Source organism: Oenanthe melanoleuca, chromosome 1 (assembly GCF_029582105.1).
Source record: "Oenanthe melanoleuca isolate GR-GAL-2019-014 chromosome 1, OMel1.0, whole genome shotgun sequence".
Lineage (NCBI taxonomy): Eukaryota > Metazoa > Chordata > Aves > Passeriformes > Muscicapidae > Oenanthe > Oenanthe melanoleuca.
In genome coordinates this window covers 99,141,023-99,153,523 of record NC_079333.1, presented here as the reverse complement: position 1 = coordinate 99,153,523, position 12,501 = coordinate 99,141,023, and the positions used below count along the sequence as shown (strand labels likewise).

The following is a 12,501-nucleotide window of genomic DNA, read 5'->3' as shown; positions in this document are numbered from 1 at the left end:
AGAAACAATGATTAGTGTGGTATGAAACTTTCCTGTGATGTGAGACAGGACCACCACACAGCCTGGCACACAGGATCTTATGGCAGAGACACCACTCCAGGGTGCACGTGTCCATTCCAGCTCCTCTCAGACATTTACAAACAGCCACCTACAACTGAGGTCAGTGGAGAGAAAGCACAGCTCACAGGGCAGGGTTTTTGTGCCAGTCCCTCTCAGAAATGTCCCTTCAGATGAGGTGTCCCTTCAAGGAGCTGGCTTCCCCCTGCTCAGCACAAAGGGGCACTTGAGGAAGATTGCCTTCCAAACAGCTGAATCAGACATCAGCAGGGGTTCAGATAGGACAGGTTGCAACTGGAACCTGGGGCTGGTGTTTAGGCCATACCACCTGTCTGCAGCCTGGACCTAAAATGGCCTTGGAACAATCTGCAACTCAAAAGCAGAAGCCTTCTCTAGTACCCACCCAGCCCTTGTTTGTGAAGCAAAGGGGTATCAACATACAGGCAGTAAAATTCAGAAACAGGCAAAATGCTTTTTCCCAGTAGTGAAATTGCCAAAAACTAACCCTAAACTGGTTGGATGTACCTGAGCTTGCTTGAATCAAGGCTTTGAAATTATTTCCCTACCTCTGGTAAAGGACCACAGTGCCTCCAGCCTTGTCTAACTCTCCCACACTCCAAGGAAGCCATTAACACCTGTTCTACTTCTTCAGCACCCAATGGCCCAAGTAGCTCCTTGCCTGCAAAGGGCATGGCCTACTGACCCTGCTAGGGCACAGCTGGAGAGCAGGAGGTGTTCTGAGGCTGGTGAGTGACACCACCTCCTCCTCCTGCAGAGCTGTGTTACAGCTAGCAGCCTGGTGGTTCCAGCACTAATGCAGGAGGCAACGCTGGAGGTGTGAGTGCATCAGTTTGTTCAAGCAACAAACTCTTCACTGAAGGCCTGGGAAGCAGGTGTCCTACAGCCTGACTGAAGGACTTCGCAGGAAGGTGGGATTCCCCTTGCCATCCCTGGCCTCTGTGACTGAGGCACAGTTGAGTACTCCCTGCCACACGGGATGGTGCAGGCCAAGCCAGGGTGGGGCACTTGGATGTCCTCCAGCACTGCTGCCACACCACCATGAAGCACCACTGTGCCACTGAGTTGGTTGAAGTGACAGAAGTCCAAGTATTTTGATTGGCCAGGAAAAAGATATTTCATATCATCCATGGGTTTTTTGTTGGGAATTATCTTCAGTGAGAGGGTGAAACAAGCCAACAGAACCTCACCTTTCTGTGATCTGAAGAGAAATTTTTCACCCCTACCACTGAACTCCAAACAGGTCTGGGGCTTTGCCAGCCCTGCTGACATCCCTGCAGCTCTCAGCTGCAGAAATCCTCCCCCATCTGAATGCTTCCTGGCACCATTTATCAGGAGCAACCACCATCTGCTAACTATTGAGATTTTAGGAAGTCTTGATTAATTTGGACCTAGCAGTAGTGCAGGGGTAGGTTACACACCATGGGGTTTTATGCACGAGAGCCTTGGTAAGTGTAGCTCCAGGCAGGAACTGTTCTGCCATTCTGCACTGCAGCGACATCCAGGCTCTAAAACTAAGTCAATAAAGGCTAATGTGGTAAAGATGTAAATGAGGAGAGGGAGCTCACAGAGGAACATCTAATTTTTAAGTTTGATTTTTAAGCCCTGGGATTTAGCAAGCACCCAGAAACTCGAGAGGGAAACCAACATCTGCCTCTTTGCTGGCAGGGAATACTGAGTTTCAAAGAGGAGGAGAAAGAGCAAGATGGACAGCCAGATACTGTGTCAGCACAGAGCAGAGTCACTGCAGAGAGAAGGGGAATAGGAACAAGATGAAAACTCAGCTGAGATCAAGCCTGCAGTTGCCCAAAACGGCAAACCCATACATTCTGCACAAGTATTTTCCTCTCAGGCCTGAGTGGTAACTTAACTTTGTCGGGGCTGGATCTTCCTTTCAGCCAAGCATCGCCTGTGACTCGACTCCCAGTTCTTCAGCCAAGGTTGAGGCTTCTTGGTCCCCACCCCCAGGAGGAGCAGCAGGGCACTCGGATTTGGGTTTTTCCACGTGAAGCCTGCAGCAGCTGCACAGCACATACCACGTCTTCCATAACCCAGCGTGACGCAAGGCCACATTGCTGCTAACCAGTAGAGGCACGTGCCTTAGTGGAGCAGATTGCTTGACTGCAGAGTTGTTTCTTCCACCCCACTAGCTCTGGCAGGCCTCCACTCAGCTTTACAAAGCAAAAGTGACAATAAAGCTCCAAGCAGAACATAGAGCCTGCAAGTGTTTTCTCTTTGCAACAGACATCCAAATTCTGACATTCCCACCCTCAGTTTATGAGTTTGGGTTGTGCCTGCTCCAGGGAGTTGGGGAAGTGGCTGCCAGTATTTGGCAGGCATCGGGCTGTCTCCCTTGGAAAGGGACAGAGGAATAAAGGCTGGGAAAGTCAGGAAGCTCAGGAGGAAAGGGGTGGTCCATCCCAACATTCTAGAAGGAAAAGGCTGTGGGAACTAGGAATGTTGGGTGTTCAGGCAGAAAACTGACCTTTGGAGGCAAGAGCATGACCAACACATACAAAATCCACAAAGGGAGTCCCCCATGTGTAGCTCGGGCCAGTACACACAGTGTTCTCACACTGGGGGGGCCCAGCTGAGGTAAAAATGTGCATGCAAGGACCAGGTTATCATGAGCACAGCAGAGGCAAACCAGCCATGCTCCAGGGCTCTGGCTCTGCTCACTCCCCAGTGAGAGGCACAGTGCAACCCCTGCCTGCCCACAGCCTTCCCCTCTGTGCACTACTCAAAGAGCATCTTTTCACTTTGCTTTTGCAGAAGCAGATGTTCCAGGAACGAAGCGGCCGAATGCTCCAGGCTTTTTCTCCCCGGCAGAGCCCAAACAGCAGTCCTACACGAGGCCGCTCTCCGTCCCGTTCTCCATCTCCACCCTGGGTCATCAATAAGACCTCCCCTCCCTCTTCTCCAAAAGCTGCCTCTGCCTCCCTCAGCAGCATGAGCGAGGGAGACGAGGATGAAAAATAAAATATATATTTTTTTAACCATGAGACAGAAGAACAAGATATAAACTCAACCACTGGATGGGGAGAAGCATGAGGAACACCAGGGGTTTCTCTGACAGCAGGGATCGTGCTCTGGGAGATGTCAAAAATGAACTGGAGCACAGCAGGGGAGATCTCAGGAAGAGCTTATCCCATCCCCACTCTCTCAAGGTGCTGGAGTCCCAGCCAGCAGCACTTGCCAGGCACAGCCCCAGGGACTGACAGAAAAACACACCCATGTGCAAGTTCCTGCTCCTGCCTTGCTGCTTTCCAGCTGCTGCTCCAGGCCAGGCTTGTGGGAGCTCTGCACCGAGGGAGGCTGGAAGGAGGAGCCCAGCTGGCTCCTGATCCGGACCCAGCACACAGGAAAGTGCTGGCTGCAGCCTGCTGAGAGAGAAGATGCAGTGTACCCTGCTGACCTTGAGCTCTTCTGGCACGTGAAGGAATGGCATTGCTGCAGCAAATACGTTGAGAAATAGGGAACAAAATTGGGGTTTTTTTCCTTTTGAATAACATCTGCCCCAGAGCCCAAATCATGCACTGAAATGAAGAGCTCTCCAGGCAAGTTGGTGGAAATCTATTTAACATATTCAGTGCTGCTTGTTGACCAAGCCTCTCTGTGGGGTGTGTCTAAAGAGTCGGGCTTTTTGCTTTATCAAATCACTGTCCATGTTCCTAGTGCCTGAACAGCTGCGTAATCACTTCTGGTTTGCTCCCTGGCTTTGCACTTTGAAGGCAAGAAAGTAAATGAAAAGACAGCCCTAGCTGGAATGTGGTGGTGTAGGAAATAAGCGAATTTGAAGATGCTAATGGCTTTTACTGGTGAAATATAAAAATATCCCAAGACCTTGGGACATGGCCTCCTAGGAAAACCTGCTGCTCCCAACTATGTATCAGAAAATGACAAACAAATAGTGCTGTTGTCACATGATATTCAGCCAGTTAAACAAACTTCTCATCAAACTCTAAACAAGGTGTGTTCACAGACACACTGCCCCTGCAGAGGATCCCAAGGCTATTCCTCTACACTAATATGGAGGAAAAAAATGGAAAAAAAACAAAGGAAACTTTTTGAACAGGATTAGGTACAACTATTTTTTTTTTCCTCCATCAATGACACCTTTACAGCCCCAAGCAGAAACACAGAGGGTAGCACAGCTCTCCCCTCAATGCTGATCTTCCTAGTTGGCAGAGCTAGTCCTACCTGACATCAGGTCCCATGTTCAGTCCCTCAGTTGGCACCTCAGTCCCTCAGTAGCTGCAGGAGCTGGCAGGATTCCTGAGCCCTGGGGCTGCTCTGCCCCACAGCTGCAGGAACCCCCAGTGCTCTGGTGGGGCTGTGCCACTGATGCCATTTGGCTCCCAGGCTTGCCTTGGCACAGCTGCCTCAGCACCCAGGCACGTCTGAGGCTCTCCAGCTCAGCAGCAGCTTTGGTGCCAGGCCAGCAGGTAAAGGCTGCCACTGCCCCTGTCCCACAGGAACGGGGCTGCAGCCATAGAATCACTCCTGTGCCACTGCTGCCTGGAACTGCAAACCCACCAGGACACACCAGCTGCTGCGGGCAGCACCGGTCAGCACTTGCTGGTTCCCTGCACAGACAACACAGGAAATGCTGGGGGAGGGAGGGCTCCACGTCACTCTTGGGAAAAAACCGAGGCACCAAGATGCCCAAGCATGTGGGGTGGTTGTGCTTGCTGGCAGCAGCACCGCCCCAGCTGCTGTCCTTACCTCACTGGGTGACCTGGTTGGTAGGTAGACGCCTTTCCAGATACTCTCATGGGCAAGTAAATTACAGACCTTGGTAGCAGCCACCAAATTAGCTCCACACTATGCTCACTCCCTACAGCTTTCATCCCTCCTCCACTATGAGGCAACCAATTTTACTTTGGGAACATTTTGCCAGACATTTCTCAAACTACCACAAGACCAAGTATGCAGCATCTCGTGCACTTTGTCTTCTGGAGTCGAGCTAGTTCCTTCACAGAGCTGCAAAAACAGGTGAGCAGGAAATAGGGTGGAATGTGCAAAGGGACAGGCACAGCTACTTCAGCTGCTGCCAGCTGTGCGCCCAATGGAACGATGCAATTAAGACCTTTCTCAGCCTTAGGCAATGTGTTACTGTAATTTCATACCTGGGATGCACTTGCTAGTTTTTCTGATCCTTTGCAAGTCTTAAGTCTTCCCATCACAAACCACTTCTCCACCACAGGAACTGCCTGCTTCTACTGGTGCTGTTGACAGACGAGCCATGTCCAAATGCATTGGAGGTGGGCAAGGATTTGTTGTTCTTGGCTTTTACTTGTTTTTTGTTCATCTTACTTCCCTAGCAGTTACTGTTCAGCAGCCCTTGCTCAGTGGTTTGAGTGAGACAGCACCACGACTTGTAAATGGGAACTAGAGAAAAACTCACCAGTGACCTGTTCTTAACAGAAGCTGTTTCTCAGGGTCACAGGTGACTACCCAGCAACAAAGCCATATTCTGTACCAGGTGTCTTGTTTGCATGTAGGATATCACTAAGCTGAAGCCTTTGCCTTGCTGGTACATTCATGTGCTGTCTCCAGCAAACCAGAACCTCATAGTGTCTGGACACGTGGAAGGCGATTTTGCACTTCTGAGTCATGGTTGGGTTTTCCTTTTCACAAGTGTTGCTTTAATTTAGTCCTATTTATCAGCCAAGCTCCACATGAACAATAAAGTGTATGACAGACACAGCTGCCTTTCCCTTTCATTTTACAGCTTCTTTGGACACATGAACACAAGCTGCAGAGGAAACCCCACTAATGGTACAGTGCCTGTCATCCCCATCCTTGGTAGCCCAGGGCTTTACACCCCCACAAAGCCATGAAAGCAGATCTGCCAATATGCCCAAAATGCTGCTGCTTGAGTTCTGCTGCTCTCTGCACAAACAGGATCACCTGTCCTTGCTTTTACCTTGCAGCCAGAAAAATGTGGGTGAAGGTGGGGAAGTGCTGGTCCAGCTGGAAAGGTGCAGCATTAGACATTAGCAAGTCTGATAACTTCTTTTCCCTGTCCTGGCACAATGGAATCAGGAGCCACTATTTTAATTCCTACTTCAAAGTGGAAGAAAGAAACAGTGCTTTTGCAGCCATTCTGGTTCCTCTGCTGAAAACCATCCCCAGCATCAACTGAGTTGCCCTTGTGGGTGCCAAGATGCTGGCTGTGTCAGATGGAAAACATGAGCCACAAGACAAACATGAGCCACAGGGACAAATCCTGACACTGGCTTTTGGACTTGACTCTTCCTTGAACCAAGTCAGTCTGGTGTATGAAATTTCTGCTTTGCTCTTTCCCATCTGTCCTTTCTGTAAGAAGTCAGTACCCGCAGCAGCTCTAAAGATTATTTATTCAAAAGACCTGCCTCAGGCACGGAGAAGTTAAAACAGCAATTGGAGGCTCAGGACTTCCTAGCCAAGATATTTTTAATTACAGAATAAGCAAATTTCAAAGTCATTGAGCATAGGAGAGAAACCATTTAATAGCAGAGTCCACACCAAAATGCTCACAGATAACACAAGGTTACCTGTACACAATGTGTGTCCTGCAAGCACACGCACACAGGTATTTTCTGCCCTTTTCTTTCCAAAGGGAAGGCCCTTTCCTGGTATAAGGAAGGGCAGCATTAACATTTCTAATCCAAATGGCAATCAAAGCCATGGCCTCATGGCTCAGCCTAAGGGAAGAGGTGGCAGATATAGACTGAAATAAAAATAACTGAAAGCCTTTGGACATGCACTTCCACAGCGCTAACTGGGGAATGTGGGACTAAGACTCCAGCAAAACCTGAGGTGCTTCCTGGGACAAGTGCATTTGCCAGATCTCCCTGCAGAATGCAGAAGGCTCCCATGTCACAACCAGTTCCTCAAATATGAGACCTGAACTCCCTTGCTCCAGCAGTTATTCATGACCAGTTCAAACAGTTCTTTCACACCTGGTATCTCCATCCCCTTTTAGATACTCTCTCCAACAGCATCAATCCCTGCTTCAACAAGGAATGGAGAACTGCAAGTTCTGAGCCAGGTGAGGCAGTTCTGCCTTTCACAGAAATACAATTTATTTTTTAAATGTTTAACAGGATTAATCAAGACAAAAATGTTCCATTATCTCAAAGCAATTACTCCTGTGCCTAAGCACGTGACAGCAGGAACACTCAAAGGGAAGATCCTCCCTGGTGGCACCAACCAGGCTGAATGTGCACATCAAGTCTCACATATATTTAAAATTCTAGAAACAACTTTGATAGAATAAATTATGTCCTCTCCAGCACATTTTGTGGTACGTTTTTTTTACTGTATTCCTGTGACCCTCTAATAATATTTACCTATAAACACTGGTTTTCCATAAAATAAAGTGACCGTGAACTGCAAAGGCATCATCTGCTCAGTAAGAGCAGATTACAAAAACCTGCTCTTTGCAAGTCACCAGCTCTGATTACCAACAGGGGGTGTTATTTTAATGTTCTACACACCATACTGGGCTCCAGCTTTTTAATTTCAAAACTAACATATTAACCAGTAGGGATCCAGTTACTTTGCTACTTGGCCATACTTAAGATAGTTTATATCATCAGTTTGAAAGTTAATGAGCTTCATTTTTACCAGTGTCCTGATCTTGCACTTCTGTGGTATTTCATTAAAAGCCAAATGCCAAAACAAAATGGGAAATTATCCCTCAAGGGAAATTTTTATTTATTCCACTCATCCCCCCTTGGTTATCTAAAAGGCCTCTCACAAATGAGTGCATTTATTCCAGAAAAGAACCAACCTAACATTTTAAATATTCATATTGTTCACATGCAAACAAAACTGCATAATGCCATATCCTGTGTAAGAACTATCAAAATGCCCCCCAAATAGCTGGTTCCAAATTAAATATAATTCAAACAGCATCACAAATCTTGGGTGGCTTGTTTTATTTTCCTTTTTCCTCCTCAAAAGAACCTTTTCTTCAAATGACCCCACAACACAAACCTGTATCACTGCCACCAAGAGAATATGAAGCTCACAGTCTATCTTTTAAAGAAACTGGAGAAAATACAATGCTATGAGGTCAAGTACCTCTATTCTGACAGCTTTAAACTTGCACCTTGCAAAGTCAAATCAATTTGTCATTAAAAATGTAGAGCTAAGCCACACAGGAGCTAATTAAAACCCAGCCATTATGCAATGAGTGGTGGTGGTATGACGCCATCAGCAGAATTGACTCCAGCCATTCTGACCTGAATCAAGCTGCACACAGAGAAAACTACCCAAGTTCTCTCTTGCATGTTTTACCCAACTGTTTACCAAGAACCCAAAAGTTGAGAGTCATTACGTATTGGACATAGACAATACAGAACAGCAAGACAAAAAGTATTTCAAAAGACCAGAACAAAGCATAACTCCAGTCTCTTCACCATCACAAATGGCCATTTGTGAAGTAGTTTGTAACTGAAGCCTTGTCCATTGTAACGTGCAGGACCCAGCAGTTTTACACAGGTAGTTTTCAAGTGCTGCATCACACTGACCAGAAGAGACTGAAAACCAAGAAGGAAGAATTGTTTCCCTGGGGGGAGACTTAGTGCAACAAGAGACAGAAACTACCACACAGCCGTGACTCACACCTGGCACACACACAGAGCCAGGTTCCTTTACCTCAGTGCAAACATGACCACACCTCAAGTGTTGGATCTCCACCATCCCAAGGACCCCATATCGAGCATTCCATGTCTACAAAGAGATTCATTAACCAAAGGGTGAAGAGCCAACTGGATCAGCCAAGGAAGGTGCTCAGGGACAGCCACGCACACCCACAAGCCTGAGACTGCCAGGACACCTCTCATGGCACAACATGCAATATCAGCTTCCACAACCACAAGCACATTGATGAAACTCCTCTGAAACCTTCCAAATACTGAAAGTCATGTGACCTTGAAAACAGGCAGAACTGAAGATTTATTCTGCAAATGATCTTTTAAATCTTGTATTGCAGGTACCTGCACACTTATTAATTTCAGGAAAAGAATCCACAGTGGCAGATCAAACCAGAAAATTGTTTTACAATGTTCAAATGCTGGCTCCAGCTGCACACTGGTAGAAGCACAGTGATGTGCCTGCTGCCTTTGGACTAGAAGACACATGGAGGGAGTAGCTTGGGCCAAAGAAATGTAAAAATTAAGCAAGTCACTATTATGGAAAAGGACTTTGGGATTGCTATGACACAATTTTGAAATGGCTGCTGCTCTTAGACAACACACAGCAGGCATTATTTACTACACTCCATGTAGCTCCCAGAGAAGATGGTACAAAAGCTTAAAGTAAAAACAGCCTCTGAGTTAGATCATGAATATAAACTGATCTGACATTAAAGAAAACTTATTTTTTCCTATCAAGTATGGCTGACATGCTTTATATGTCTCACTTCATTTACAAACTGCCTACTGCAAGACTTCTTTCCACTGAAAGCAACAAACTGAAGTATTAAGTCTACAGCCATCTACAAAAGGCATGAATTGTATAACAAGAAGCTGATCCCTTATTACAAATTGTTCTCCCACATATGCCTGTGTCCTAAAGCCATAAATCTTCATTATACTGCTGCTGCAACTGTTTGCTTTATCTCCTACAGGCAACAACTGTCAAATATGCAGTACATGCTGACAAATTTTGCAATTTTGAGCCACTTAATTAACTACTCAGCTCCTGTGAATACCCCGTCATAGCAAATGGTAAGCAGTGAGAAAGTACAACACAGATTTCTTCTCAGCTGAAGTTTTAAAATAAATTTTTCATCTGAAAGAAAATTATCTCAGTTCTAGCAACATTCTGGCCATCTGGAGCCTCATTTATTACTTAATAAGAAAGCTAACGAGCCAAGTAAGATGGGTCCCCAAGCATTTTCCTGCTCTGGAATTGCTTGGTAAAAAACTTTGGGTTTTTTCATTTTCTTGAATAACTTACAAATGTACATAAAACTTTGTGGAATGCTGAAGAAGTTTCAAGGTAGAAGTCTCGGGTGTTACGTATCTAACAGCTATTTTGGCTTTCAGGAATAATCTGAGAATTAGCTTTTGGGAGGTTTATAGACCAGAAAAAAAACCCAAACCTAAAAGCTGCTCATAGACTAAAATTCCTCTTGAGCTCCCAAATGCACCTCTTTGAGGGTGCCTCTCTGTAGGCACGAGAGAAATTGACCTTGGACTACCAAATCACAAACTGAGCTCCATATTGTGTGAAACCAACTAGTTCCTTAAAACTGTCAATGTGTATTTTTTTAAGTAATTTTATTTGTCAACCACTGAAAAAGAGTATACACAAGTCAAATACACAGGCAATGTACTAGAAACAAAACAAGTTACAGAAGATTCAAAAATAAATTTAAAATATCACCAAGTAATCTCATGAAAAATTACCTTCTCACTCCTCCATTACAGTTTAGGAGATTCAAATGATGCCAGCTCAGAGAAAAGGCACCATGAGACCACTTTCCCTCGTGGATGCCAAGTGCAACACAAAGCAGCTCACCAGGAAGAGCTGTCCCATACCTGACCTTGGAACAAAGGGACTTCACTTCCACCCACATGACAAACTCATGACACCCCAGTGCAGGGTCAGCACATCCCTGTGAGATGAGCCAGCCTGCAGGTCCCTGAGGACAATCCCTGCTGCAGTGCCCAGAGCATCGAGGGCATCGCCTGGAAACTGCCTCTGCCTGATGGCATCTACAGAGGGCATGGATTTCAAAGGACTGTGTCCAACACCTCTTGGCAGTATTCAATTTGAAGGAAAAATTCAATAAAGCAATTAACACCAGAAATACAACATCAGAATTATCATACACTCATCAATCCTTCTAGTACTAAATGAAAACCCCTCCAGATTTAAGAAGCAAACAAGTTCTCTGTGCTGATTCTGAGAACTTTTAAGGCAACATAATACTGCAATTAAAGCACATGAACTTTAATTTTTCTTATTTATTTTTAATTAGAAAGCCACTTCAATTACACAAATCTTCATTGTTTCAAATTAATATCAACAACCTGAGTTCTGATCCTGAGAACAGATTCATTTAAGTGGCATTCCTCTCATACACTGTTGACTTGTGCAAGTATTTGCAAGACCCAGCCCTGAACTCACTACACAGTTTACAGCTACATTTCCCATTTGTGAACAAACTTAACCTCTGAAGTCAGTAACACATTGCTCTGTCATGTGCCATCATATTCTCTTAACTAAATGTGTAGCAAAACCACATTTACATATGTTAATCCATAGACAGGGGTGTATGCCAGGAAGAAGTAAGAAAGAGCTACCAGAAACCATGGCAACCTAGAAACAAACAAGGAAAGGGAACACTACAATGGGCATGGTTATCCTCAAGATAAATACTAACACTAAACATTTAGGCTGTTTTCTACACAATAATTTTCATGAATCTTGACCACTTTTGCAGCACCTCACACATAAGGATCTAGAGGTACCTATTAATAAGGTGAGGAGGGAGGAAACCTCTTTCATATCAACAATGTCAAGATATCACCTTAAATACTATGTCTGGGTGAATGTGAACAGGAGATTGCACTAAAGATCACTCTTGCTCACTTCTTGGAGAAAGGAAACAGCTGTTTCAAAGCAAATGCTGCTGAGGACAAAGAAAAAAATGCTACCCAATTGCAGCAGTAAATGTAGCCTTTCATAGCCAAAAAGTAGCCAGAGTTTTCCAAGAACACTACAATTAATATCCGTATTATTTAAGCATGTGCCAATGGATCTGCTTTAAGCACTTCCCAAGAGGTAGCACCGACTGCAGCAGGACAAAAACTTTCTCTGTGCTCTCCTAGGTCATCACAGTCAATCACACAGGCAAAGACTGCACCTGAGCTGCAAAAGAAGCATTTTGGTATCTTCTGAATATCTCTCATCAAATGCAGACTCTGAAAGACCTCTTGTTGCTTCAAAACAAAGCCCAGAAAAGCAAGGAGCACAAATATGTACATCATTTGGAGAAACTTCTATATCTATTAATATTAAACTAGGCAGGGGATTAATAAAATTACATTCAAGACACATACACCAGAAAAATGCACAATGGACAAAACGTAAACTATTTGTTACACTATGACATACAGAAGTTGTTTGTAAATTCTCCGGAAGAATCAAGGAGCAAACATCTCTTGTTCAGTTTGTTAATCACGAAACACATCAGGTAAGGAATATTTTCACTGAAAACACTTTTTTTTGTATTTCTGTGTCCTGTAAGTCAAGACAAGCAGGTTGCAATGACATCAGCAGGCCATAACTCCAAAATTCATAAAAAGGAAATATACTTTTGTATCATCAGAAAGTTTGGAATTAACAGCCCCAAGATATTAAAACATAGTTATAAGAGATTCCAATCAAAGGTAGAAGTAACTGAAAAAAATCAGTATCTGT

General features: G+C 45.0%; 1 protein-coding gene across 4 annotated transcripts in view; it reads left to right on the top strand.

Annotated features, from left to right (window-relative positions):
- The window catches only part of PCYT1B (phosphate cytidylyltransferase 1B, choline), a 37,564-nt gene extending 25,995 nt beyond the window's left edge, over window positions 1-11,569 (top strand). Inside the window, exon 8 of one of the 4 annotated variants that reach the window (XM_056505620.1) lies at window positions 2,848-11,569. In XM_056505620.1, coding sequence (XP_056361595.1) covers window positions 2,848-3,054 — 207 coding nt within the window. In that variant the 3' untranslated portion in view covers window positions 3,055-11,569. Of the gene's footprint in view, window positions 1-832; window positions 2,802-2,847 lie in introns of those variants that run through there. The other 3 variants (XM_056505639.1, XM_056505629.1, XM_056505649.1) reach the window with 3 other exon arrangements.
- Window positions 11,570-12,501: the final 932 nt, after the last annotated feature.